Below are 27,207 nucleotides of genomic sequence, written 5' to 3'. Positions count from 1 at the left end.
GTACAGGGGATGCCGTAATTTGAGAGAGATACTTTAAAACAGAGTTCCAGAATTTTTGGATCTCTTGACAATTCCACAAGCAGTGGTATAGAGTACCTTGATGTTTGTTACATTTATAGCATAAATCAGGTATGTTAGGGTCGAATTTATTTAACTGTACAGGAGAGATATATGTACGCATTATCCAATTGAATTGTATCATTCTTAACCGAGTGTTGATAGTTTGAGTGTGTATTTTTAAACATATTTTAGTCCATTCACTGCTTGTTATATCTTTTTGTAGGTCTCGGATCCACGCCAGTCTCTTGCTGTCAGAGTTCTCTTTATGATTTTCAGCTATCATGTTATAGAACCTAGAAATCAATCTCTTGTCAAAACAATTTTTTGTAACATGGGTTTCTAGAATGGAAAGTGGAGGTTGTTGGACTGAATTGTTTAAATTTGCCAGGATGAAACTCCTAAGTTGTAAAAACTTAAAAAAGTGTTTTTGCGGGATATCATATTTAGCCTTTAACTCGTTAAATGACATTAGGGTGTAATCTTTATATACATCTTTAAGTTCTACTATACCTTTATTCCACCATGCTTTAAAACCCATATCATTTTTTGCTGGAGCAAAGCGATCATTACCCCAAATGGGAGAAAAACAGGATAACCCTGGGGAGTCCCCTAACAGTTTCTGAACTGTGTACCAAACAGCAATGGTGTTTTTAACAAAAAGGATTAGTGGTGCTCTTATTTAAAGTTTTAAATGAAGCGGAGAATAGATAGTTATCCAGTGCTAATCCATTTGAGCTAAGCTTTTCAACCTCTAGCCAGGGCAAATGAACATCTTTAGAAAACCAAAACATTGTGGCCCTAAGCTGTGCAGCCCAATAGTACCATTCTAGGTTAGGTACCTGCAGCCCTCCCCTGTCGTAAGGCAAATATAGTAGAGATAGTCTAAGTCTTGGCTTCCTATTATTCCAAATGAAGTTCGAGAAAAGCCTTCTGGCCTTCAGAAAGAATGAGGGAGGAGGGGCCAGTGGAATGGACTGGAACTTATATAAAAATGTAGGTAATATAGACATCTTTATAATGCTTATCCTTCCTAGGATAGAGAAAGGCAGTGTTGTCCATCTAACAATCTCCTCTGACACCCCCGCTAACAAGGGATCGTAGTTGGCTGAGCTAATGTTGTTTATTTTCGGGGTTATTTTGATGCCCAAGTATTTAAATCCTTCAGTGGCATTGATAAACGGGTGCACTACAGGGGGGTTCTTCCTCTCCTTAGAATTCAAGAACATGATAGATGATTTTTCTCTGTTCATTTTGAATCCAGAGAAGGTACCAAACTCACCAAGAAGTTCCAATAGACAAGGAATTGATTTTGTAAGATGTGATAGAAACACAATAGTATCATCAGCGTACATTGCTGTGTTATGTTCTATGTCTCCAGTCATAATACCACAAATTAAGGGGTGTGATCTAATGGCTATAGCTAATGGTTCCATGGCCATTACAAAAAGAAGAGGTGAAATTGGTGATCCCTGTCTGGTACCGCGAAATAGTTTGAAAGGTTGGGAGATGAGCTTATTAGTTGACACCATCGCAGAAGAATCCACAAATAAGATTTCGATCCATTTACAAAAGCTATTGCCAAATCCAATTCGTCTAAGTACCTCCAGGAGGTAAGGTCATTCGACACGGTCGAATGCCTTTTCTGCATCGATTGAAAGTATAGCCGTGTCCGGGGATGCTTCACATTTATGAACTATATTAAGTACTCTCCTTACATTGTGGAACCCCTGTCGATTTTGCACAAATCCATTTTGGTCTATATGAATTATGGCAGGCAAGACTTTTTCTAATCTCAAAGCGAGAGCTTTTGCTATTATTTTTGCATCAGAATTTAATAGAGATATGGGTCTGTAAGATCCCCGTTCAGATGGTGTTTTGTCTGGTTTTAAAATGAGAGTGATTAGTGCACTTCGTAGTGACGTGGGGAGACAACCTACTTTAAAGGATTCCAAATAAACCTCTAATAGTGGGGCTATCAATTTTGTTTTAAATAGTTTGTACATATCTATAGGAAGTCCATCTGGGCCTGAAACCTTACCTCCCTTCATGTTTGCTATGGCATTGGAGATGTCATTCAAATTAAGTTCCCTGTCTAGTTCAGTTTTTGAATCTTCAGAGATGCGGGGAATATTTAATCCATCTAAGAAACTGTTTTGGTTAACCACATTCGGTGGACTATCTGAGCTGTAGAGGGTTTTATAATATGACACAAATGTGTTATTAATTTCTGTAGGATCTGTTGACAATTCTCCTTGTTCATTCTTAATTGAGTTAATCGCCCTCTCAGATTCAAGCTTTTTTATCTGCCAGGCCAGTAATTTACCGGGTTTCTCGCCCTGGTCATAAAAAGTTTGTTTTAGTCTTATAAGACCCTCCTCAGCTTTAAGCAAAGAAAGCTCCTCCTATTTTGCTTTTAGGGTCATCAATTCCTGTCTCTTTTGTGGTGAATCATCTAAGATAACTTCCCCTTCTATTTCTTTAATTTTATCATTTAATTCCAACATTGTCTGCTTGAATTTATTAACTTTAGAGCCGGTGAAGCTTATCATTTGCCCTCTAATATACGCTTTAAATGCGTCCCATTTAATGGCTGCAGTTGTTTGGTCCGTATTTAATGAGAAGTAGAGGTCAATGTGCTCTCCTATAAATTTTAAAAATTCTGAATCCTGTAACCACTTTGGGTGTAATCGCCAAGTATTCGAATACCTGTTTTTTTGTTCAACTTTGTAACATAATGAAGTTGGAGCATGATCTGACAAAACAATGCTATCATATACAGTATTAGTTATATTGGGCAGGAGAGATGCAGAGATTAAGAAATAGTCTATTCTGGAGTGAGTTTTAAATACTGCAGAGTAGCATGAGAATTCCCTTTTACTGGGGTTTTGCATCCTCCAGGGGTCACATAGGTTCAGGTCTTTCATATATTGTTGGATTTTTTTCCTTGTCTGAGAGTGGGAAGTATCCGTCCCAGATGAGCGATCAAGCTTGGGGTCTAAGGTGCAATTTAAGTCACCAGCTAGTATAATTTTACCAGGCAAGCTGGCGAGCAATAAAAATCAATTCTCAAAAAATGATGGATTGTCATCGTTGGGGCCATATATATTAACCAAATTAATATTCTCTCTCAAGAGTGTTCCTTGGACCACCAGGAATCTACCAGCTTTATCTTGAATGGAGTTGTTTACTTGAAAGGGCACTCTATTATGAATTAATACCATCACTCCTCTAGAATGAGAGGGGAAACAGGAAGCCAACACTTTCCCTGGCCATCTCCTTCGTACTTTTATCAAGTCATCATTTAGTAAATGGGATTCCTGAATAAATACTATTGAAGATTTGAGCTGTTTGATCCTTGTAATTACTTGTTTTAATTTAGTTAATTTTACCATCCCTCTAACGTTCCAAGACGTGAATTTAATATCTTTAATTGCGGTCATCAAGTCCTAATAATAACTAGTTTGTACCCCATATTATCATTCTATAGTAGTAGGTGAACTTTTTCAGCATATGTAGTATCATAAGTGCACCAGGAAAGAGCAAACTGTGGAAGATACAGAAAAGAAAAAGAAAACAGACAAAAAACAAAACAAAATAAAACAAAACAAAACCCATAAAACTCAAAAACTGCCAAAAACAGAACCCCCGAGCTGTCAAGCTGAACAGGGCAACCTTTTGCCCATCCCACCCCTCCCCCTGACCTTCAGGTGCAGTTAAGTGCACACACTGATCCAATGTGAACAAGGGAGCAGCTAGACTAACATAAACTGTCATTATAACAGAACTAACCAGACTGTTGTGCCTCCTGGCAAAAAAGTGTAAACTACACTAACAGGATCAAAAAAAAAAAAAAAAAAAAAAGTACACCCTTGACACTTTGTATCTTGGCTCTCTTTTAGGAAAACTAACAGTATGAGAACAGGCCTTCTAACGTTAAAGTCCACTTAAAGAAGATGGCGTGGTGGATTCTATACAAAGTAAATAAATAAATGTAGGAGCCACCAGACTAGGAAGAGTGAAGCAATTACAGAATTAAAATAAAACAGAAACCCTCCGCCTGATAAAAGATGAGGAGGAAAAAAGAGAAAAAAAAATGCTTTACATGCCATTTGCTGGCCAAAAAGGCCTGAATTATAAATCTGTTACAGGCGGGTAAATGATACAGCAGATCATTTTAGTTATTATCCGAGTCTTTTGCGCACTTTAACTCCTGGATGAATTTTTCAGCCTCAGCTGGGGTTTCAAACTCACGTGATTGTCCATCAGACGTCACTCGTAGTTTAGCAGGGTAGATTATTCCGTATCTAATGTTCAGTGACATCAGCTGTTGTTTCACCCGGTCGAACCCTCTCCTCCGCCGGTGGAGCTCCGCGGAGAGGTCCGGGAAGAACATGATTTCATGGCCGCTGCAGAACACCTTGCCCTTGGACCTGGCTGCTCGCATCACTCGGACTTTATCCTGGAAGTTTAAAAACTTCGCGATGAGGACTCTCGGCCTCGTTGATCGGTTAGGTTGCGTGCGGCCGGGCAGCCTGTGAGCTCTTTCAATGAGCGGAGGTCTCGGGAACGTCGCCGGTCCCAGCGCTTCGGGGAGCCACTTCTCCAGGAAAGCCGCGGCGTCGTTTCCCTCCATCTTCTCTGGTAGGTTCACTATCCGAAGGTTAGATCTACGTGAGTGGTTCTCGAGCTCGTCAAGTTTATTTGTGAGGAATTTCACCTGTTTACCAAGCGTATCAGACTTGGTTTTCTCTGAGTTAACTGTGTCCTCCACGTTACTTATGCGCACTTCTGCTTCATCCATGCGTGTCGAAAAGTCCCGCAGTTCTTTTTTCACATCATGAATTGCTACCAGGACCTCGTCGGTCTTTGCGGCGAAATCATTTCTTATAATGTCAAGCACCTGCTTGAGGTCCATGTCCCGGGCCGTAGCAGCATCAGCACCATCCTCCTCCTCCTGGAGCACGCTGCCAGCATCCCCCGGTGTGTTAGCTCGGTAATTAGCATCTGGGACGTCGTCTTCCTCACAAGAAAAAGTTTTGTTTTTAGCTTTCTTCGGTGACATAATGTTGCGGGTATACCAGGAGTCGGCGCAGATATTAGTTATCCTTCGTTGTGTAGTTTAAGGAGAGTTTTCAGGATTTTTACAGAAATTTCGCCAGGAGCTCACCAAAAGACGTGTGCTTAGTTCAGCACCATAACCACGCCCCATTAAATTAAACTTTTACTGATGTAAGGCTGGTGTAGAGTTAAACCTTATTAAATTAAACCTTTACTGATGTAAGGCTGGTGTAGAGTTAAACCTTATTAAATTAAACCTTTACTGATGTAAGGCTGGTGTAGAGTTAAACCTTATTAAATTAAACCTTTACTGATGTAAGGCTGGTGTAGAGTTAAACCTTATTAAATTACTTTACTGATGTAAGGCTGGTGTAGAGTTAAACCTTATTAAATTACTTTACTGATGTAAGGCTGGTGTAGAGTTAAACCTTATTAAATTACTTTACTGATGTAAGGCTGGTGTAGAGTTAAACCTTATTAAATTACTTTACTGATGTAAGGCTGGTGTAGAGTTAAACCTTATTAAATTACTTTACTGATGTAAGGCTGGTGTAGAGTTAAACCTTATTAAATTAAATTTTTACTGATGTAAGGCTGGTGTAGAGTTAAACCTTATTAAATTAAACTTTTACTGATGTAAGGCTGGTGTAGAGTTAAACCTTATTAAATTAAACCTTTACTGATGTAAGGCTGGTGTAGAGTTAAACCTTATTAAATTACTTTACTGATGTAAGGCTGGTGTAGAGTTAAACCTTATTAAATTAAACCTTTACTGATGTAAGGCTGGTGTAGAGTTAAACCTTATTAAATTACTTTACTGATATAAGGCTGGTGTAGAGTTAAACCTTATTAAATTACTTTACTGATGTAAGGCTGGTGTAGAGTTAAACCTTATTAAATTACTTTACTGATGTAAGGCTGGTGTAGAGTTAAACCTTATTAAATTACTTTACTTATGTAAGGCTGGTGTAGAGTTAAACCTTATTAAATTAAACCTTTTACTGATGTAAGGCTGGTGTAGAGTTAAACCTTATTAAATTAAACCTTTTACTGATGTAAGGCTGGTGTAGAGTTAAACCTTATTAAATTAAACCTTTACTGATGTAAGGCTGGTGTAGAGTTAAACCTTATTAAATTACTTTACTGATATAAGGCTGGTGTAGAGTTAAACCTTATTAAATTACTTTACTGATGTAAGGCTGGTGTAGAGTTAAACCTTATTAAATTACTTTACTGATGTAAGGCTGGTGTAGAGTTAAACCTTATTAAATTACTTTACTGATGTAAGGCTGGTGTAGAGTTAAACCTTATTAAATTACTTTACTTATGTAAGGCTGGTGTAGAGTTAAACCTTATTAAATTAAACCTTTTACTGATGTAAGGCTGGTGTAGAGTTAAACCTTATTAAATTAAACTTTTACTGATGTAAGGCTGGTGTAGAGTTAAACCTTATTAAATTACTTTACTGATGTAAGGCTGGTGTAGAGTTAAACCTTATTAAATTAAACCTTTACTGATGTAAGGCTGGTGTATAGTTAAACCTTATTAAATTAAACTTTTACTGATGTAAGGCTGGTGTAGAGTTAAACCTTATTAAATTAAATCTTTACTGATGTAAGGCTGGTGTAGAGTTAAACCTTATTAAATTAAACTTTTACTGATGTAAGGCTGGTGTAGAGTTAAACCTTATTAAATTAAACCTTTACTGATGTAAGGCTGGTGTAGAGTTAAACCTTATTAAATTAAACCTTTACTGATGTAAGGCTGGTGTAGAGTTAAACCTTATTAAATTAAACCTTTACTGATGTAAGGCTGGTGTAGAGTTAAACCTTATTAAATTAAATTAAACTTTTACTGATGTAAGGCTGGTGTAGAGTTAAACCTTATTAAATTAAACTTTTACTGATGTAAGGCTGGTGTAGAGTTAAACCTTATTAAATTACTTTACTGATGTAAGGCTGGTGTAGAGTTAAACCTTATTAAATTACTTTACTTATGTAAGGCTGGTGTAGAGTTAAACCTTATTAAATTAAACCTTTTACTGATGTAAGGCTGGTGTAGAGTTAAACCTTATTAAATTAAACTTTTACTGATGTAAGGCTGGTGTAGAGTTAAACCTTATTAAATTAAACCTTTACTGATGTAAGGCTGGTGTAGAGTTAAACCTTATTAAATTACTTTACTGATGTAAGGCTGGTGTAGAGTTAAACCTTATTGAATTACTTTACTGATGTAAGGCTGGTGTAGAGTTAAACCTTATTAATTTACTTTACTGATGTAAGGCTGGTGTAGAGTTAAACCTTATTAAATTACTTTACTTATGTAAGGCTGGTGTAGAGTTAAACCTTATTAAATTAAACCTTTTACTGATGTAAGGCTGGTGTAGAGTTAAACCTTATTAATTTAAACCTTTTACTGATGTAAGGCTGGTGTAGAGTTAAACCTTATTAAATTAAACTTTTACTGATGTAAGGCTGGTGTAGAGTTAAACCTTATTAAATTAAACCTTTACTGATGTAAGGCTGGTGTAGAGTTAAACCTTATTAAATTACTTTACTGATATAAGGCTGGTGTAGAGTTAAACCTTATTAAATTACTTTACTGATGTAAGGCTGGTGTAGAGTTAAACCTTATTAAATTAAACCTTTACTGATGTAAGGCTGGTGTATAGTTAAACCTTATTAAATTAAACTTTTACTGATGTAAGGCTGGTGTAGAGTTAAACCTTATTAAATTACTTTACTGATGTAATGCTGGTGTAGAGTTAAACCTTATTAAATTAAATCTTTACTGATGTAAGGCTGGTGTAGAGTTAAACCTTATTAAATTAAACTTTTACTGATGTAAGGCTGGTGTAGAGTTAAACCTTATTAAATTAAACCTTTACTGATGTAAGGCTGGTGTAGAGTTAAACCTTATTAAATTAAACCTTTTACTGATGTAAGGCTGGTGTAGAATTAAACCTTATTAAATTACTTTACTGATGTAAGGCTGGTGTAGAGTTAAACCTTATTAAATTAAACCTTTACTGATGTAAGGCTGGTGTAGAGTTAAACCTTATTAAATTAAACCTTTACTGATGTAAGGCTGGTGTAGAGTTAAACCTTATTAAATTAAATTAAACTTTTACTGATGTAAGGCTGGTGTAGAGTTAAACCTTATTAAATTAAACCTTTACTGATGTAAGGCTGGTGTAGAGTTAAACCTTATTAAATTAAATTAAACTTTTACTGATGTAAGGCTGGTGTAGAGTTAAACCTTATTAAATTAATCTTTTACTGATGTAAGGCTGGTGTAGAGTTAAACCTTATTAAATTACTTTACTTATGTAAGGCTGGTGTAGAGTTAAACCTTATTAAATTAAACCTTTTACTGATGTAAGGCTGGTGTAGAGTTAAACCTTATTAAATTAAACTTTTACTGATGTAAGGCTGGTGTAGAGTTAAACCTTATTAAATTACTTTACTGATGTAAGGCTGGTGTAGAGTTAAACCTTATTAAATTAAACCTTTACTGATGTAAGGCTGGTGTATAGTTAAACCTTATTAAATTAAACTTTTACTGATGTAAGGCTGGTGTAGAGTTAAACCTTATTAAATTAAATCTTTACTGATGTAAGGCTGGTGTAGAGTTAAACCTTATTAAATTAAACTTTTACTGATGTAAGGCTGGTGTAGAGTTAAACCTTATTAAATTAAACCTTTACTGATGTAAGGCTGGTGTAGAGTTAAACCTTATTAAATTAAACCTTTACTGATGTAAGGCTGGTGTAGAGTTAAACCTTATTAAATTAAACCTTTACTGATGTAAGGCTGGTGTAGAGTTAAACCTTATTAAATTAAATTAAACTTTTACTGATGTAAGGCTGGTGTAGAGTTAAACCTTATTAAATTAAACTTTTACTGATGTAAGGCTGGTGTAGAGTTAAACCTTATTAAATTACTTTACTGATGTAAGGCTGGTGTAGAGTTAAACCTTATTAAATTACTTTACTTATGTAAGGCTGGTGTAGAGTTAAACCTTATTAAATTAAACCTTTTACTGATGTAAGGCTGGTGTAGAGTTAAACCTTATTAAATTAAACTTTTACTGATGTAAGGCTGGTGTAGAGTTAAACCTTATTAAATTAAACCTTTACTGATGTAAGGCTGGTGTAGAGTTAAACCTTATTAAATTACTTTACTGATGTAAGGCTGGTGTAGAGTTAAACCTTATTGAATTACTTTACTGATGTAAGGCTGGTGTAGAGTTAAACCTTATTAATTTACTTTACTGATGTAAGGCTGGTGTAGAGTTAAACCTTATTAAATTACTTTACTTATGTAAGGCTGGTGTAGAGTTAAACCTTATTAAATTAAACCTTTTACTGATGTAAGGCTGGTGTAGAGTTAAACCTTATTAATTTAAACCTTTTACTGATGTAAGGCTGGTGTAGAGTTAAACCTTATTAAATTAAACTTTTACTGATGTAAGGCTGGTGTAGAGTTAAACCTTATTAAATTAAACCTTTACTGATGTAAGGCTGGTGTAGAGTTAAACCTTATTAAATTACTTTACTGATATAAGGCTGGTGTAGAGTTAAACCTTATTAAATTACTTTACTGATGTAAGGCTGGTGTAGAGTTAAACCTTATTAAATTAAACCTTTACTGATGTAAGGCTGGTGTATAGTTAAACCTTATTAAATTAAACTTTTACTGATGTAAGGCTGGTGTAGAGTTAAACCTTATTAAATTACTTTACTGATGTAATGCTGGTGTAGAGTTAAACCTTATTAAATTAAATCTTTACTGATGTAAGGCTGGTGTAGAGTTAAACCTTATTAAATTAAACTTTTACTGATGTAAGGCTGGTGTAGAGTTAAACCTTATTAAATTAAACCTTTACTGATGTAAGGCTGGTGTAGAGTTAAACCTTATTAAATTAAACCTTTTACTGATGTAAGGCTGGTGTAGAATTAAACCTTATTAAATTACTTTACTGATGTAAGGCTGGTGTAGAGTTAAACCTTATTAAATTAAACCTTTACTGATGTAAGGCTGGTGTAGAGTTAAACCTTATTAAATTAAACCTTTACTGATGTAAGGCTGGTGTAGAGTTAAACCTTATTAAATTAAATTAAACTTTTACTGATGTAAGGCTGGTGTAGAGTTAAACCTTATTAAATTAAACTTTTACTGATGTAAGGCTGGTGTAGAGTTAAACCTTATTAAATTAAATTAAACTTTTACTGATGTAAGGCTGGTGTAGAGTTAAACCTTATTAAATTAATCTTTTACTGATGTAAGGCTGGTGTAGAGTTAAACCTTATTAAATTACTTTACTGATGTAAGGCTGGTGTAGAGTTAAACCTTATTAAATTAAACCTTTACTGATGTAAGGCTGGTGTAGAGTTAAACCTTATTAAATTACTTTACTGATGTAAGTCTGGTGTAGAGTTAAACCTTATTAAATTACTTTACTGATGTAAGGCTGGTGTAGAGTTAAACCTTATTAAATTACTTTACTGATGTAAGGCTGGTGTAGAGTTAAACCTTATTAAATTACTTTACTGATGTAAGGCTGGTGTAGAGTTAAACCTTATTAAATTACTTTACTTATGTAAGGCTGGTGTAGAGTTAAACCTTATTAAATTAAACCTTTTACTGATGTAAGGCTGGTGTAGAGTTAAACCTTATTAAATTAAACTTTTACTGATGTAAGGCTGGTGTAGAGTTAAACCTTATTAAATTACTTTACTGATGTAAGGCTGGTGTAGAGTTAAACCTTATTAAATTAAACCTTTACTGATGTAAGGCTGGTGTATAGTTAAACCTTATTAAATTAAACTTTTACTGATGTAAGGCTGGTGTAGAGTTAAACCTTATTAAATTACTTTACTGATGTAATGCTGGTGTAGAGTTAAACCTTATTAAATTAAATCTTTACTGATGTAAGGCTGGTGTAGAGTTAAACCTTATTAAATTAAACTTTTACTGATGTAAGGCTGGTGTAGAGTTAAACCTTATTAAATTAAACCTTTACTGATGTAAGGCTGGTGTAGAGTTAAACCTTATTAAATTAAACCTTTTACTGATGTAAGGCTGGTGTAGAATTAAACCTTATTAAATTAAACCTTTTACTGATGTAAGGCTGGTGTAGAATTAAACCTTATTAAATTACTTTACTGATGTAAGGCTGGTGTAGAGTTAAACCTTATTAAATTACTTTACTTATGTAAGGCTGGTGTAGAGTTAAACCTTATTAAATTAAACCTTTTACTGATGTAAGGCTGGTGTAGAGTTAAACCTTATTAAATTAAACTTTTACTGATGTAAGGCTGGTGTAGAGTTAAACCTTATTAAATTACTTTACTGATGTAAGGCTGGTGTAGAGTTAAACCTTATTAAATTAAACCTTTACTGATGTAAGGCTGGTGTATAGTTAAACCTTATTAAATTAAACTTTTACTGATGTAAGGCTGGTGTAGAGTTAAACCTTATTAAATTAAATCTTTACTGATGTAAGGCTGGTGTAGAGTTAAACCTTATTAAATTAAACTTTTACTGATGTAAGGCTGGTGTAGAGTTAAACCTTATTAAATTAAACCTTTACTGATGTAAGGCTGGTGTAGAGTTAAACCTTATTAAATTAAACCTTTACTGATGTAAGGCTGGTGTAGAGTTAAACCTTATTAAATTAAACCTTTACTGATGTAAGGCTGGTGTAGAGTTAAACCTTATTAAATTAAATTAAACTTTTACTGATGTAAGGCTGGTGTAGAGTTAAACCTTATTAAATTAAACTTTTACTGATGTAAGGCTGGTGTAGAGTTAAACCTTATTAAATTACTTTACTGATGTAAGGCTGGTGTAGAGTTAAACCTTATTAAATTACTTTACTTATGTAAGGCTGGTGTAGAGTTAAACCTTATTAAATTAAACCTTTTACTGATGTAAGGCTGGTGTAGAGTTAAACCTTATTAAATTAAACTTTTACTGATGTAAGGCTGGTGTAGAGTTAAACCTTATTAAATTAAACCTTTACTGATGTAAGGCTGGTGTAGAGTTAAACCTTATTAAATTACTTTACTGATGTAAGGCTGGTGTAGAGTTAAACCTTATTGAATTACTTTACTGATGTAAGGCTGGTGTAGAGTTAAACCTTATTAATTTACTTTACTGATGTAAGGCTGGTGTAGAGTTAAACCTTATTAAATTACTTTACTTATGTAAGGCTGGTGTAGAGTTAAACCTTATTAAATTAAACCTTTTACTGATGTAAGGCTGGTGTAGAGTTAAACCTTATTAAATTACTTTACTGATGTAAGGCTGGTGTAGAGTTAAACCTTATTAAATTAAACCTTTACTGATGTAAGGCTGGTGTATAGTTAAACCTTATTAAATTAAACTTTTACTGATGTAAGGCTGGTGTAGAGTTAAACCTTATTAAATTACTTTACTGATGTAATGCTGGTGTAGAGTTAAACCTTATTAAATTAAATCTTTACTGATGTAAGGCTGGTGTAGAGTTAAACCTTATTAAATTAAACTTTTACTGATGTAAGGCTGGTGTAGAGTTAAACCTTATTAAATTAAACCTTTACTGATGTAAGGCTGGTGTAGAGTTAAACCTTATTAAATTAAACCTTTTACTGATGTAAGGCTGGTGTAGAATTAAACCTTATTAAATTAAACCTTTTACTGATGTAAGGCTGGTGTAGAATTAAACCTTATTAAATTACTTTACTGATGTAAGGCTGGTGTAGAGTTAAACCTTATTAAATTACTTTACTTATGTAAGGCTGGTGTAGAGTTAAACCTTATTAAATTAAACCTTTTACTGATGTAAGGCTGGTGTAGAGTTAAACCTTATTAAATTAAACTTTTACTGATGTAAGGCTGGTGTAGAGTTAAACCTTATTAAATTACTTTACTGATGTAAGGCTGGTGTAGAGTTAAACCTTATTAAATTAAACCTTTACTGATGTAAGGCTGGTGTATAGTTAAACCTTATTAAATTAAACTTTTACTGATGTAAGGCTGGTGTAGAGTTAAACCTTATTAAATTAAATCTTTACTGATGTAAGGCTGGTGTAGAGTTAAACCTTATTAAATTAAACTTTTACTGATGTAAGGCTGGTGTAGAGTTAAACCTTATTAAATTAAACCTTTACTGATGTAAGGCTGGTGTAGAGTTAAACCTTATTAAATTAAACCTTTACTGATGTAAGGCTGGTGTAGAGTTAAACCTTATTAAATTAAACCTTTACTGATGTAAGGCTGGTGTAGAGTTAAACCTTATTAAATTAAATTAAACTTTTACTGATGTAAGGCTGGTGTAGAGTTAAACCTTATTAAATTAAACTTTTACTGATGTAAGGCTGGTGTAGAGTTAAACCTTATTAAATTACTTTACTGATGTAAGGCTGGTGTAGAGTTAAACCTTATTAAATTACTTTACTTATGTAAGGCTGGTGTAGAGTTAAACCTTATTAAATTAAACCTTTTACTGATGTAAGGCTGGTGTAGAGTTAAACCTTATTAAATTAAACTTTTACTGATGTAAGGCTGGTGTAGAGTTAAACCTTATTAAATTAAACCTTTACTGATGTAAGGCTGGTGTAGAGTTAAACCTTATTAAATTACTTTACTGATGTAAGGCTGGTGTAGAGTTAAACCTTATTGAATTACTTTACTGATGTAAGGCTGGTGTAGAGTTAAACCTTATTAATTTACTTTACTGATGTAAGGCTGGTGTAGAGTTAAACCTTATTAAATTACTTTACTTATGTAAGGCTGGTGTAGAGTTAAACCTTATTAAATGAAACCTTTTACTGATGTAAGGCTGGTGTAGAGTTAAACCTTATTAATTTAAACCTTTTACTGATGTAAGGCTGGTGTAGAGTTAAACCTTATTAAATTAAACTTTTACTGATGTAAGGCTGGTGTAGAGTTAAACCTTATTAAATTAAACCTTTACTGATGTAAGGCTGGTGTAGAGTTAAACCTTATTAAATTAAACCTTTACTGATGTAAGGCTGGTGTAGAGTTAAACCTTATTAAATTAAACCTTTACTGATGTAAGGCTGGTGTAGAGTTAAACCTTATTAAATTAAATTAAACTTTTACTGATGTAAGGCTGGTGTAGAGTTAAACCTTATTAAATTAAACTTTTACTGATGTAAGGCTGGTGTAGAGTTAAACCTTATTAAATTACTTTACTGATGTAAGGCTGGTGTAGAGTTAAACCTTATTAAATTACTTTACTTATGTAAGGCTGGTGTAGAGTTAAACCTTATTAAATTAAACCTTTTACTGATGTAAGGCTGGTGTAGAGTTAAACCTTATTAAATTAAACTTTTACTGATGTAAGGCTGGTGTAGAGTTAAACCTTATTAAATTAAACCTTTACTGATGTAAGGCTGGTGTAGAGTTAAACCTTATTAAATTACTTTACTGATGTAAGGCTGGTGTAGAGTTAAACCTTATTGAATTACTTTACTGATGTAAGGCTGGTGTAGAGTTAAACCTTATTAATTTACTTTACTGATGTAAGGCTGGTGTAGAGTTAAACCTTATTAAATTACTTTACTTATGTAAGGCTGGTGTAGAGTTAAACCTTATTAAATTAAACCTTTTACTGATGTAAGGCTGGTGTAGAGTTAAACCTTATTAAATTACTTTACTGATGTAAGGCTGGTGTAGAGTTAAACCTTATTAAATTAAACCTTTACTGATGTAAGGCTGGTGTATAGTTAAACCTTATTAAATTAAACTTTTACTGATGTAAGGCTGGTGTAGAGTTAAACCTTATTAAATTACTTTACTGATGTAATGCTGGTGTAGAGTTAAACCTTATTAAATTAAATATTTACTGATGTAAGGCTGGTGTAGAGTTAAACCTTATTAAATTAAACTTTTACTGATGTAAGGCTGGTGTAGAGTTAAACCTTATTAAATTAAACCTTTACTGATGTAAGGCTGGTGTAGAGTTAAACCTTATTAAATTAAACCTTTTACTGATGTAAGGCTGGTGTAGAATTAAACCTTATTAAATTAAACCTTTTACTGATGTAAGGCTGGTGTAGAATTAAACCTTATTAAATTACTTTACTGATGTAAGGCTGGTGTAGAGTTAAACCTTATTAAATTACTTTACTTATGTAAGGCTGGTGTAGAGTTAAACCTTATTAAATTAAACCTTTTACTGATGTAAGGCTGGTGTAGAGTTAAACCTTATTAAATTAAACTTTTACTGATGTAAGGCTGGTGTAGAGTTAAACCTTATTAAATTACTTTACTGATGTAAGGCTGGTGTAGAGTTAAACCTTATTAAATTAAACCTTTACTGATGTAAGGCTGGTGTATAGTTAAACCTTATTAAATTAAACTTTTACTGATGTAAGGCTGGTGTAGAGTTAAACCTTATTAAATTAAATCTTTACTGATGTAAGGCTGGTGTAGAGTTAAACCTTATTAAATTAAACTTTTACTGATGTAAGGCTGGTGTAGAGTTAAACCTTATTAAATTAAACCTTTACTGATGTAAGGCTGGTGTAGAGTTAAACCTTATTAAATTAAACCTTTACTGATGTAAGGCTGGTGTAGAGTTAAACCTTATTAAATTAAACCTTTACTGATGTAAGGCTGGTGTAGAGTTAAACCTTATTAAATTAAATTAAACTTTTACTGATGTAAGGCTGGTGTAGAGTTAAACCTTATTAAATTAAACTTTTACTGATGTAAGGCTGGTGTAGAGTTAAACCTTATTAAATTACTTTACTGATGTAAGGCTGGTGTAGAGTTAAACCTTATTAAATTACTTTACTTATGTAAGGCTGGTGTAGAGTTAAACCTTATTAAATTAAACCTTTTACTGATGTAAGGCTGGTGTAGAGTTAAACCTTATTAAATTAAACTTTTACTGATGTAAGGCTGGTGTAGAGTTAAACCTTATTAAATTAAACCTTTACTGATGTAAGGCTGGTGTAGAGTTAAACCTTATTAAATTACTTTACTGATGTAAGGCTGGTGTAGAGTTAAACCTTATTGAATTACTTTACTGATGTAAGGCTGGTGTAGAGTTAAACCTTATTAATTTACTTTACTGATGTAAGGCTGGTGTAGAGTTAAACCTTATTAAATTACTTTACTTATGTAAGGCTGGTGTAGAGTTAAACCTTATTAAATTAAACCTTTTACTGATGTAAGGCTGGTGTAGAGTTAAACCTTATTAATTTAAACCTTTTACTGATGTAAGGCTGGTGTAGAGTTAAACCTTATTAAATTAAACTTTTACTGATGTAAGGCTGGTGTAGAGTTAAACCTTATTAAATTAAACCTTTACTGATGTAAGGCTGGTGTAGAGTTAAACCTTATTAAATTACTTTACTGATATAAGGCTGGTGTAGAGTTAAACCTTATTAAATTACTTTACTGATGTAAGGCTGGTGTAGAGTTAAACCTTATTAAATTAAACCTTTACTGATGTAAGGCTGGTGTATAGTTAAACCTTATTAAATTAAACTTTTACTGATGTAAGGCTGGTGTAGAGTTAAACCTTATTAAATTACTTTACTGATGTAATGCTGGTGTAGAGTTAAACCTTATTAAATTAAATCTTTACTGATGTAAGGCTGGTGTAGAGTTAAACCTTATTAAATTAAACTTTTACTGATGTAAGGCTGGTGTAGAGTTAAACCTTATTAAATTAAACCTTTACTGATGTAAGGCTGGTGTAGAGTTAAACCTTATTAAATTAAACCTTTTACTGATGTAAGGCTGGTGTAGAATTAAACCTTATTAAATTACTTTACTGATGTAAGGCTGGTGTAGTGTTAAACCTTATTAAATTAAACCTTTACTGATGTAAGGCTGGTGTAGAGTTAAACCTTATTAAATTAAACCTTTACTGATGTAAGGCTGGTGTAGAGTTAAACCTTATTAAATTAAATTAAACTTTTACTGATGTAAGGCTGGTGTAGAGTTAAACCTTATTAAATTAAACTTTTACTGATGTAAGGCTGGTGTAGAGTTAAACCTTATTAAATTAAATTAAACTTTTACTGATGTAAGGCTGGTGTAGAGTTAAACCTTATTAAATTAATCTTTTACTGATGTAAGGCTGGTGTAGAGTTAAACCTTATTAAATTACTTTACTGATGTAAGGCTGGTGTAGAGTTAAACCTTATTAAATTAAACCTTTACTGATGTAAGGCTGGTGTAGAGTTAAACCTTATTAAATTACTTTACTGATGTAAGTCTGGTGTAGAGTTAAACCTTATTAAATTACTTTACTGATGTAAGGCTGGTGTAGAGTTAAACCTTATTAAATTACTTTACTGATGTAAGGCTGGTGTAGAGTTAAACCTTATTAAATTACTTTACTGATGTAAGGCTGGTGTAGAGTTAAACCTTATTAAATTACTTTACTTATGTAAGGCTGGTGTAGAGTTAAACCTTATTAAATTAAACCTTTTACTGATGTAAGGCTGGTGTAGAGTTAAACCTTATTAAATTAAACTTTTACTGATGTAAGGCTGGTGTAGAGTTAAACCTTATTAAATTACTTTACTGATGTAAGGCTGGTGTAGAGTTAAACCTTATTAAATTAAACCTTTACTGATGTAAGGCTGGTGTATAGTTAAACCTTATTAAATTAAACTTTTACTGATGTAAGGCTGGTGTAGAGTTAAACCTTATTAAATTACTTTACTGATGTAATGCTGGTGTAGAGTTAAACCTTATTAAATTAAATCTTTACTGATGTAAGGCTGGTGTAGAGTTAAACCTTATTAAATTAAACTTTTACTGATGTAAGGCTGGTGTAGAGTTAAACCTTATTAAATTAAACCTTTACTGATGTAAGGCTGGTGTAGAGTTAAACCTTATTAAATTAAACCTTTTACTGATGTAAGGCTGGTGTAGAATTAAACCTTATTAAATTAAACCTTTTACTGATGTAAGGCTGGTGTAGAATTAAACCTTATTAAATTACTTTACTGATGTAAGGCTGGTGTAGAGTTAAACCTTATTAAATTAAACCTTTACTGATGTAAGGCTGGTGTAGAGTTAAACCTTATTAATTCAATTTTATTTATATAGCGTCTAATACAACAGAGTTGTCTCTAGACGCTTTACAGAGACCCATACCCAGAACATAAACCCCCGAGCAGTTATTACATAAACAATGGCAGGTAAAAACTCCCCTAGTGGGAGAAAAACCTTAAGCCAAACAGTGGCAAGGAAAAACTCCCCTTTAGGAGGGAAGAAACCTTGAGCAGGACCAGGCTCATCAGGGGGGACCCTCCTGCCGAGGGCCAGACTGGTGGTCAGGGACGGCAACAGCACAGCAGGCAGGTGGAAGCAGCAACGGGATGACCGGGGGTGGGGACCGCAGGCCAGCACACAGCTCCCGAAGCTCCGGCCCAATCAGCAAGTCCCAGGTTGGGGTGCAGGGTCAGGAAAAGACTTGTGCTCCGTAATGCAAGCTACAAGCCACCCATGGCCACCTGCAGGACAAAAGAGAGAAAAGGGAGGAGAAGGGGGGGGGCAGCAACGGGATGACCAGGGGTGGGGACCGCAGGCCAGCACGCAGCTCCCGAAGCTCCAGCCCAATCAGCAAGTCCCAGGTTGGGGTGCAGGGTCGGGGAAAGACTTGTGCTCCGTAATGCAAGCTACAAGCCACCCACGACCACCTGCAGGTTCCGGTGTCCGGCAAAGGATGCTGCAACATGGACAAAAGAGAGAAAAGGGAGGAGAGGGGGGGGGCCAGCACAAGAAACCACAGGAGCGACTCTGACACACTAAAGTTTACACTACCTAGAGATTTACCAACACCAGCTAGAGGTTTACTAAACACTAACTATAGGCTTTACTAAACAGAAATGTTTTAAGTTTAGTTTTAAAGGTGGAGGTGGTGTCAGCCCCCTTAACCCAGATTGGAAGTTGGTTCCATAGTAGTGGCGCCTGATAGCAGAACGCCCGCCCTCCAAATCTACATTTAGATACTCTAGGAACTACAAGTAAACCTGCACTCTGAGAACGGAGAGCTCTGACAGGAACATAAGGCACTATCAGGTCTTGCAAATAATGCGGAGCTAAGCCGTTTTGGGCTTTATACGCAAGTAATACAATTTTAAATTGGATTCTGAATTTTACGGGTAACCAATGGAGCGACGCTAACACTGGAGAGACGTGGTCTCTCCTGCTAATTCCTGTCAGTACTCGTGCTGCTGCATTTTGGATCAGCTGGAGCCTATTCAGCAAATTACTTGGACATCCTGCTAACAACACATTACAGTAATCTAGTCTAGAAGATACAAACGCATGAACTAGTTTTTCTGCATCACTCTGTGAGAGGATTTTCCTAATCTTTGCAATATTACGGAGATGGAAAAAGGCTATTTTACAAACCTGATTGACATATGGTTTAAACGACAAATCCTGATCGAAAATAACACCAAGATTTCTCACAGTTGCACTGGAAGCCATCGCAACACCATCTAATCCCTTCCTAAGATGCTCTGGACCAAGAATGATAACCTCTGTTTTATCTGAATTTAGAAGCAGGAAATTTCTGGACATCCAGTCCTTGATGTCCCTAAGACATGCCTGAAGTTTAACTAACGGTTCTGTTTCATCCGGCTTCATAGACAAATAGAGCTGCGTATCATCAGCATAACAATGAAAGTGTATGCCGTGATTCTGGATTATACTTCCCAACGGGATTAAATTAAACCTTTACTGATGTAAGGCTGGTGTAGAGTTAAACCTTATTAAATTAAATTAAACTTTTACTGATGTAAGGCTGGTGTAGAGTTAAACCTTATTAAATTACTTTACTGATGTAAGGCTGGTGTATAGTTAAACCTTATTAAATTAAACCTTTACTGATGTAAGGCTGGTGTAGAGTTAAACCTTATTAAATTAAACTTTTACTGATGTAAGGCTGGTGTAGAGTTAAACCTTATTAAATTACTTTACTGATGTAAGGCTGGTGTAGAGTTAAACCTTATTAAATTACTTTACTTATGTAAGGCTGGTGTAGAGTTAAACCTTATTAAATTAAACCTTTTACTGATGTAAGGCTGGTGTAGAGTTAAACCTTATTAAATTAAACTTTTACTGATGTAAGGCTGGTGTAGAGTTAAACCTTATTAAATTACTTTACTGATGTAAGGCTGGTGTAGAGTTAAACCTTATTAAATTACTTTACTGATGTAAGGCTGGTGTAGAGTTAAACCTTATTAAATTACTTTACTTATGTAAGGCTGGTGTAGAGTTAAACCTTATTAAATTAAACCTTTTACTGATGTAAGGCTGGTGTAGAGTTAAACCTTATTAAATTAAACTTTTACTGATGTAAGGCTGGTGTAGAGTTAAACCTTATTAAATTACTTTACTGATGTAAGGCTGGTGTAGAGTTAAACCTTATTAAATGAAACCGTTTTGGGGTGGTGAGTAGGATAAACACGGGGAAACTTCTGCTGAGTTCCAGTGTACTTTAATGTCCCTCAACAGCGTAGGATTTTAGAACATCAACACAGCACCTAGTGCCGTACTGTGGCGTATCACTCCGCCCAATCTAAAACAGACTAATCACTACAGATAAACTAGTCCCTGATTTACATCAGAATATAAAGAATAGATTTATAAAATAATGAAATAACCTTCTTAACAAAAATAAATCTCCTCTTACACTTATAAGGTGAGCATGAATCAATCTTTTTATGATGTAAAATTGTATGTAATTATTTACTTTTATTTATTTATTTAATTTTAGTTGTTAAATTTCTGGAAAAGAAAAAAGTCAAATCATACATGAGAGAAACTATTCAGTTTGTGTCTAAATATTTTTACTTACTCAGTAAGAAACTGAAGATGCATAATGCAAACCTGACATTTACTTTTAGTTCAGTTTGTGGAAAATGGTTGGCCTGGCTTTCTCTTTAAAACTTAAACAGTTATAAAGCATTACAAACTGTAACAATAGTGCAAACTCACAGCATTGTTTTGTATTTTGTGTCTTTCAAATAAAAGACCATTTTTCCCAGTCATATGTTCCTCATTCAAGGTTGTTAAAAAAATACTGCTATAATATCGTATTGTACCGTATCGTGAGTTTAGTGTATCGTTACACCCCTAGTGTTATATAGTTTCAAGTTGTGTGAAGTTAAAGCTCTTTAGGGTCTCTTTAACAATTATTTCAGTTAATTAGCTTCGGAGCCTCGTCAGAGTGCGTCTCACCAGCACCACGCCATAACCAGAAGTCATGAAAATACAGTTTGAGACTAGAAGAATCACAAAGTTACATGAACCCTCATGCACAACGTTATAACAATACATGGAAATCAGTGGAGCTGATTACAGTAACTCCCATTACTGCAACTCTCATCACACACAACATCCAAATAAATGGTGATCATTTCTAATTCCATCAAATGATTCCCTCAAGTCTCGGTCGATCGTCCGTCTATTCAATAATATTGAACTGGAAAAGTTTCTTCTCATCATTATTTTAGGACCGTGTGTTTTTGGCGGAATATTTGAGTCCAGTTGAATTATTTGGTTGATTTTGTGTCACTATCGTCCCGATGTTTGTAGAAAAGCCCCCCATAAACACTTCTCAAACCAAAGTTACAACTATACAAACTAAACACATGGAAGAAAATAAAATGGCTACAAGTTTTTTATTATCTGTTTGTTTGTTTTAGATGTTTTTTTCATCCACGTGCTGCAACAAGAACCTGCAGGATGGAAGCAGGTTCTCAGGAGATTTGAGGAATCTGCTGCTGATCTCCAGCTGATCTCCAGCTGATCTCCAGTTGATCTCCAGCTGATCTCCAGTTGATCTCCAGCTGATCTCCAGCTGATCTCCAGCTGATCTCCAGCTGATCTCCAGTTCATCTCCAGTTCATCTCCAGCTGATCTCCAGCTGATCTCCAGCTGATCTCCAGTTGATCTCCAGTTGATCTCCAGCTGATCTCCAGCTGATCTCCAGTTGAACTTCTCCAGGTGCTTCAGCATCAGTCAGGATGGCAGCGGCAGCTGAACCAGGTGAGAACATGAACCAGGTGAGAACATGAACCAGGTGAGAACATGAACCAGGTGAGAACATGAACCAGGTGAGAACATGAACCAGGTGAGCACATGAACCAGGTGAGCACATGAACCGGGTGAGCACATGAACCGGGACGACGCCCTCAGGGCCCTGACTCCGCCCACTCCACAGAGCAACTGGAGACAATGAACTGCTGTCAAAGCAAAACTAAATATCATGATATCAGATGAGATCATACAAAAAACGAATTATACTCAACAAAAAGAATACGAATTTGGAAATAAACCAGGTAAATTATTAGCTCATCAAATAAAAAAGGAGAAAGCTGAAAAAACTATTAAAGCAATTCACTTGAGAGAAAATAAGATTACCTATCACCCAAAATAGATAAACCAAACATTCTTCGATTTTTACATCAGTCTTTATAAATTGCAAGGGGGATACTCGCAGGAAGAATTGGATAATTATCTCAGTAACATCAAGCTACCTGAAGTCTCTACTCAGGAACGACACTTTTTAAATTCACCATTTACACAAACACAAGACATACACAAGAAATCTTAGCAACAATTAATTCAATGCCTTTAGATAAGAGCCCAGGACCAGACGGGTTCCCAGTCGAGTTTTATAAAGAATTTTGTCCTGAGATTCAACCAACCAACCAACCAATTCAAGATTCATCTTTATGGGAATGGTGAATAACTTTTGTAAAAAAAAAAAGTACTCCCTCAGACAATGAACCTGGCTCATATTAGTGTATTACACAACAGTGGTAGAGACCCTTGGAGCCTCATCATACAGACTAATCAGTCTCTTAGATCATGACTAGAAGATTATCACAAAAGGCTGAATTACAGTTCTGCGGTAACACACACGCAGAGCACACAGCGCAGTCGTGACGCCGTCACGAACCCTTCAGACTTCTCCGTCTCTCCATTTGGTTGCGGTGCAGTACCCCCCGCGGCCACTAGTTAGCGATCTTTTTCTGAATGGTTTATCCGACTTTTTCCGGTCACAGTAAATCAAAGAGATAAGGACAACTATTGTGCAAAAAACAAAAACAAAAAAAATCACATATAAACGAAGAAAAAAGCCCTGGAAGTTCACTACTGATTCAAACCGGAAACCGGAAATGCTTCGCTTTCAAACGAACCAATCACAGCCCTCTTGGTCTGCGTTTGGTCGGCGTCTCCTCGACGCGTAGTTACAATTTTCGGGAGGTGCACGTCAGAGACGGCGCAGGTGACGGCGTGTCCTCTGCGTGTACAAAAACCACACGCCGTAGACACGGCGTCGTTTTGACGCAGAAGCATACTGACACCTTAAACCTTTAGCAGGAAGGCTGGAGTCCATCCTACCTAAGTTGATCAACCCAGACCAATCAGGTTTTATAAAGGGCCGATATGCAGCTGACAATAAAAGGAGAGCCCTGAATGTAATAAATTTGATCATCAACCAACAATTCAATTCAATTCAATTCAATTCAATTTTATTTATATAGCGTCTAATACAACAGATGTTGTCTCTAGACGCTTTCCAGAGATCCAGAACATGAACATAAACATAAACATAAACATAAACATAAACCCCCGAGCAATTATTATATAAACAATGGCAGGTAAAAACTCCCCTAGTCCCCAACAGAAGCCCTCTCTCTTGCTTTCAGACGCAGAAAAGACTTTTGATAGGGTTGTGTGGAATTTTTTGTTCTCTGTTCTGCACGAATTTAAGATGGATGGTAATTCTATTGATTGGATTAAAGTAATTTATAAGACTCCTAAAGCTGCAGTCATAACCAATGGCCATTGTTCAGATTTATTTCTCTAACTAGAGGGAAAAGGCAGGCGTGCCCTCTGATACGGTGGCTGAGCCTCTGGCAGCATGTGTAAGAGATAGCACTAACGTTCAAGGTCTAATGACTGATAACGAACATAAGATTCTATTCATAAATCTGTTCCCTTCAGGCTCAGCCATGAAGTAGTTGGCCCGGCAGGCAGATACCTTATTTTACAAGGAACAATATTGACATCCCCAATTACCCTAGTAAATATTTATGGACCCAATATGGACAATCCCACCTTTTTGCAAAATCCACTTCTTACAAATTAGTTGGTTGCTCAAAAAAATATGTAACATCTCCAAAGTCCTGGTCTCAACTTAGTCTGTGTGTTTAGATGTAAACAAGGTGGACTGATCAATATTCAGAGTGTTACTCATTTACATGTATTTGATAAGATAAGAAGTAAATGATCTCAGGTTCTTTTTCCCTCCAGGGCTAAAACTAGTCAGAGTTTCTCCTGTTTGTCAGGTGGAGTTGATGCCACCAGACATTGGGACTTACTTTTCTGTTCAAAATGAGTTTATACATGATGTCTGCTGTTTTCAGTATCTGTGTGGCTGAGAAAGGGGTAGCGGGGAAAACGCAGACTGTATTTCACTTGTCATTTCTCAAAGAACTTAAGGAAGGGAACTGACGATAATGTATCGTAGTTGCCGTAAGTGTCACCAGTAGCATGAAAATAGGTAGTTTCATTAATCAAAGTCAAAGTCAAAGTAGCTTTATTGTCGTTTCTTCACATGTCAGACATACAAGGAATCGAGAGGACGTTTCCCACTTCCCTCGGTGAAACATATAAAGTGCGCAGGCACAGGCCCAACAGATAAGATTTTTTGTGCAGTATGTAAAACAGTTTTATAAATATATGTTAAAAAAAACAGTGAGCAGTAAATTAAGTGAATTTGAAGTGACACAGTGGTGATATTAATATTGTAATTAATAGAGAGATTCTAACATTAAAAAAGTATAGGCAAGGCAAGGCAAGGCAAATTTATTTATATAGCACAATTCAACACAAGGTAATTCAAAGTGCTTTACATTGACTTGATTCACTTGATTGTATAATCAAGTGGTGCCATCTCACTCAGAATTTGTGGTGAAGTAATTAGTTAACATATATGGTGGTATAGTGGTTAACTATTAGGCATCTCCAAACTGCTTGAGAACGTTTTAGGGGCTTGAGAACGTATAGATGTTTGGGGAGACGGGTGTGGGACCTCTGTCCAGCTGGGAGTGTAGATGTTTGGGGAGACGGGTGTGGGACCTCTGTCCAGCTGGGAGTGTAGATGTTTGGGGAGACGGGTGTGGGACCTCTGTCCAGCTGGGAGTGTAGATGTTTGTGGAGACGGGTGTGGGACCTCTGTCCAGCTGGGAGTGTAGATGTTTGGGGAGACGGGTGTGGGACCTCTGTCCAGCTGGGAGTGTAGATGTTTGGGGAGACGGGTGTGGGACCTCTGTCCAGCTGGGAGTGTAGATGTTTGGGGAGACGGGTGTGGGACCTGCTGTAGGTTTTCTAGAGCTCTGAGGTTCCTGCTGTAGGTTGTTCTAGAGCTCTGAGGTTCTGTAGGTTGTTCTAGAGCTCTGAGGTTCTGTAGGTTGTTCTAGAGCTCTGAGGTTCCTGCTGTAGGTTGTTCTAGAGCTCTGAGGTTCAGTAGGTTGTTCTAGAGCTCTGAGGTTCTGTAGGTTGTTCTAGAGCTCTGAGGTTCTGTAGGTTGTTCTAGAGCTCTGAGGTTCTGTAGGTTGTTCTAGAGCTCTGAGGTTCTGTAGGTTGTTCTAGAGCTCTGAGGTTCTGTAGGTGGTTCTAGAGCTCTGAGGTTCTGTAGGTTGTTCTAGAGCTCTGAGGTTCTGTAGGTGGTTCTAGAGCTCTGAGGTTCTGTAGGTTGTTCTAGAGCTCTGAGGTTCTGTAGGTTGTTCTAGAGCTCTGAGGTTCTGTAGGTTGTTCTAGAGCTCTGAGGTTCTGTAGGTTGTTCTAGAGCTCTGAGGTTCTGTAGGTTGTTCTAGAGCTCTGAGGTTCTGTAGGTTGTTCTAGAGCGCTGAGGTTCTGTAGGTGGTTCTAGAGCTCTGAGGTTCTGTAGGTTGTTCTAGAGCTCTGAGGTTCTGCTGTAGGTGGTTCTAGAGCGCTGAGGTTCTGTAGGTTGTTCTAGAGCTCTGAGGTTCTGTAGGTGGTTCTAGAGCGCTGAGGTTCTGTAGGTTGTTCTAGAGCTCTGAGGTTCTGTAGGTGGTTCTAGAGCGCTGAGGTTCTGTAGGTTGTTCTAGAGCTCTGAGGTTCTGTAGGTGGTTCTAGAGCTCTGAGGTTCCTGCTGTAGGTTGTTCTAGAGCTCTGAGGTTCTGTAGGTGGTTCTAGAGCTCTGAGGTTCCTGCTGTAGGTTGTTCTAGAGCTCTGAGGTTCCTGCTGTAGGTTGTTCTAGAACTCTGAGGTTCTGTAGGTGGTTCTAGAGCTCTGAGGTTCTGTAGGTTGTTCTAGAGCTCTGAGGTTCTGTAGGTTGTTCTAGAGCTCTGAGGTTCTGTAGGTTGTTCTAGAGCTCTGAGGTTCAGTAGGTTGTTCTAGAGCTCTGAGGTTCTGTAGGTTGTTCTAGAGCTCTGAGGTTCCTGCTGTAGGTCGTCCATGATTCTGCCCCGTACAGCAAGGTGTTTAGAACCACAGCCTGGTAAACCAGGAGCTTGTTGTCGACCTGGAGATCTCGGTCTTCAAAGACTCTTGACTTTTGCTCGTGTGTGTGCACGGTTACAATCCCCTGTTGAACGGTAACTAGCTGAGGAAAGCTAACAGCAGCTTAGCATCACACTTTGTTCCGGCATAGCAGGTTTTTGGAATGTAAGGACATATTTGCAGGAGTTTTCTCACCTGCTTTGGTCAATATGCCACTTTTACAGAAATTTTACAGAACCCCATTGATTAGCTCCCTTTGTTACATCATATGCTTATTTATGATATTTAGAATAGAAGACTTTATTTATCCCTGTTACATCCCAGGCTAGGGGAACAGAGGCGCAACATAAGAATGAGGCAGCAAGAGATGGTTCACAACAAAAAGGCTGTATTTATTGTTGTACAGCTCAAGGTTCAACATCCAAAATTCAAATCAGTGCTAACCGGGTTAGCACAAAAGAAACAAAATGACAAAAATGAAAATGAAGCTTCTCTTCGGGGTAAACCTAGGCCAAAACAACAAACAAAAGAAACTATCTTCTCGACCAGACTACCTAAG

At 35.9% G+C, this 27,207-nt stretch overlaps 1 protein-coding gene across 1 annotated transcript in view; it reads left to right on the top strand.

Annotated features, from left to right (window-relative positions):
* LOC133451346 (GTPase IMAP family member 8-like) overlaps positions 1-27,207 on the top strand; it is a 46,918-nt gene that overhangs the window by 7,109 nt on the left and 12,602 nt on the right. The window contains exon 2 of the mRNA XM_061730318.1: positions 21,815-22,157. Within this exon, the coding sequence (XP_061586302.1) occupies positions 22,136-22,157 (22 nt within the window). The 5' untranslated portion in view covers positions 21,815-22,135. The remainder of the gene's footprint in view (positions 1-21,814; positions 22,158-27,207) is intronic.

The sequence above is a fragment of the Cololabis saira genome, chromosome 9 (assembly GCF_033807715.1).
Source record: "Cololabis saira isolate AMF1-May2022 chromosome 9, fColSai1.1, whole genome shotgun sequence".
NCBI classification, from domain to species: domain Eukaryota; kingdom Metazoa; phylum Chordata; class Actinopteri; order Beloniformes; family Belonidae; genus Cololabis; species Cololabis saira.
Note: the sequence above shows the minus strand (reverse complement) of the source record. Positions and strands in the feature narration are given on the sequence as shown.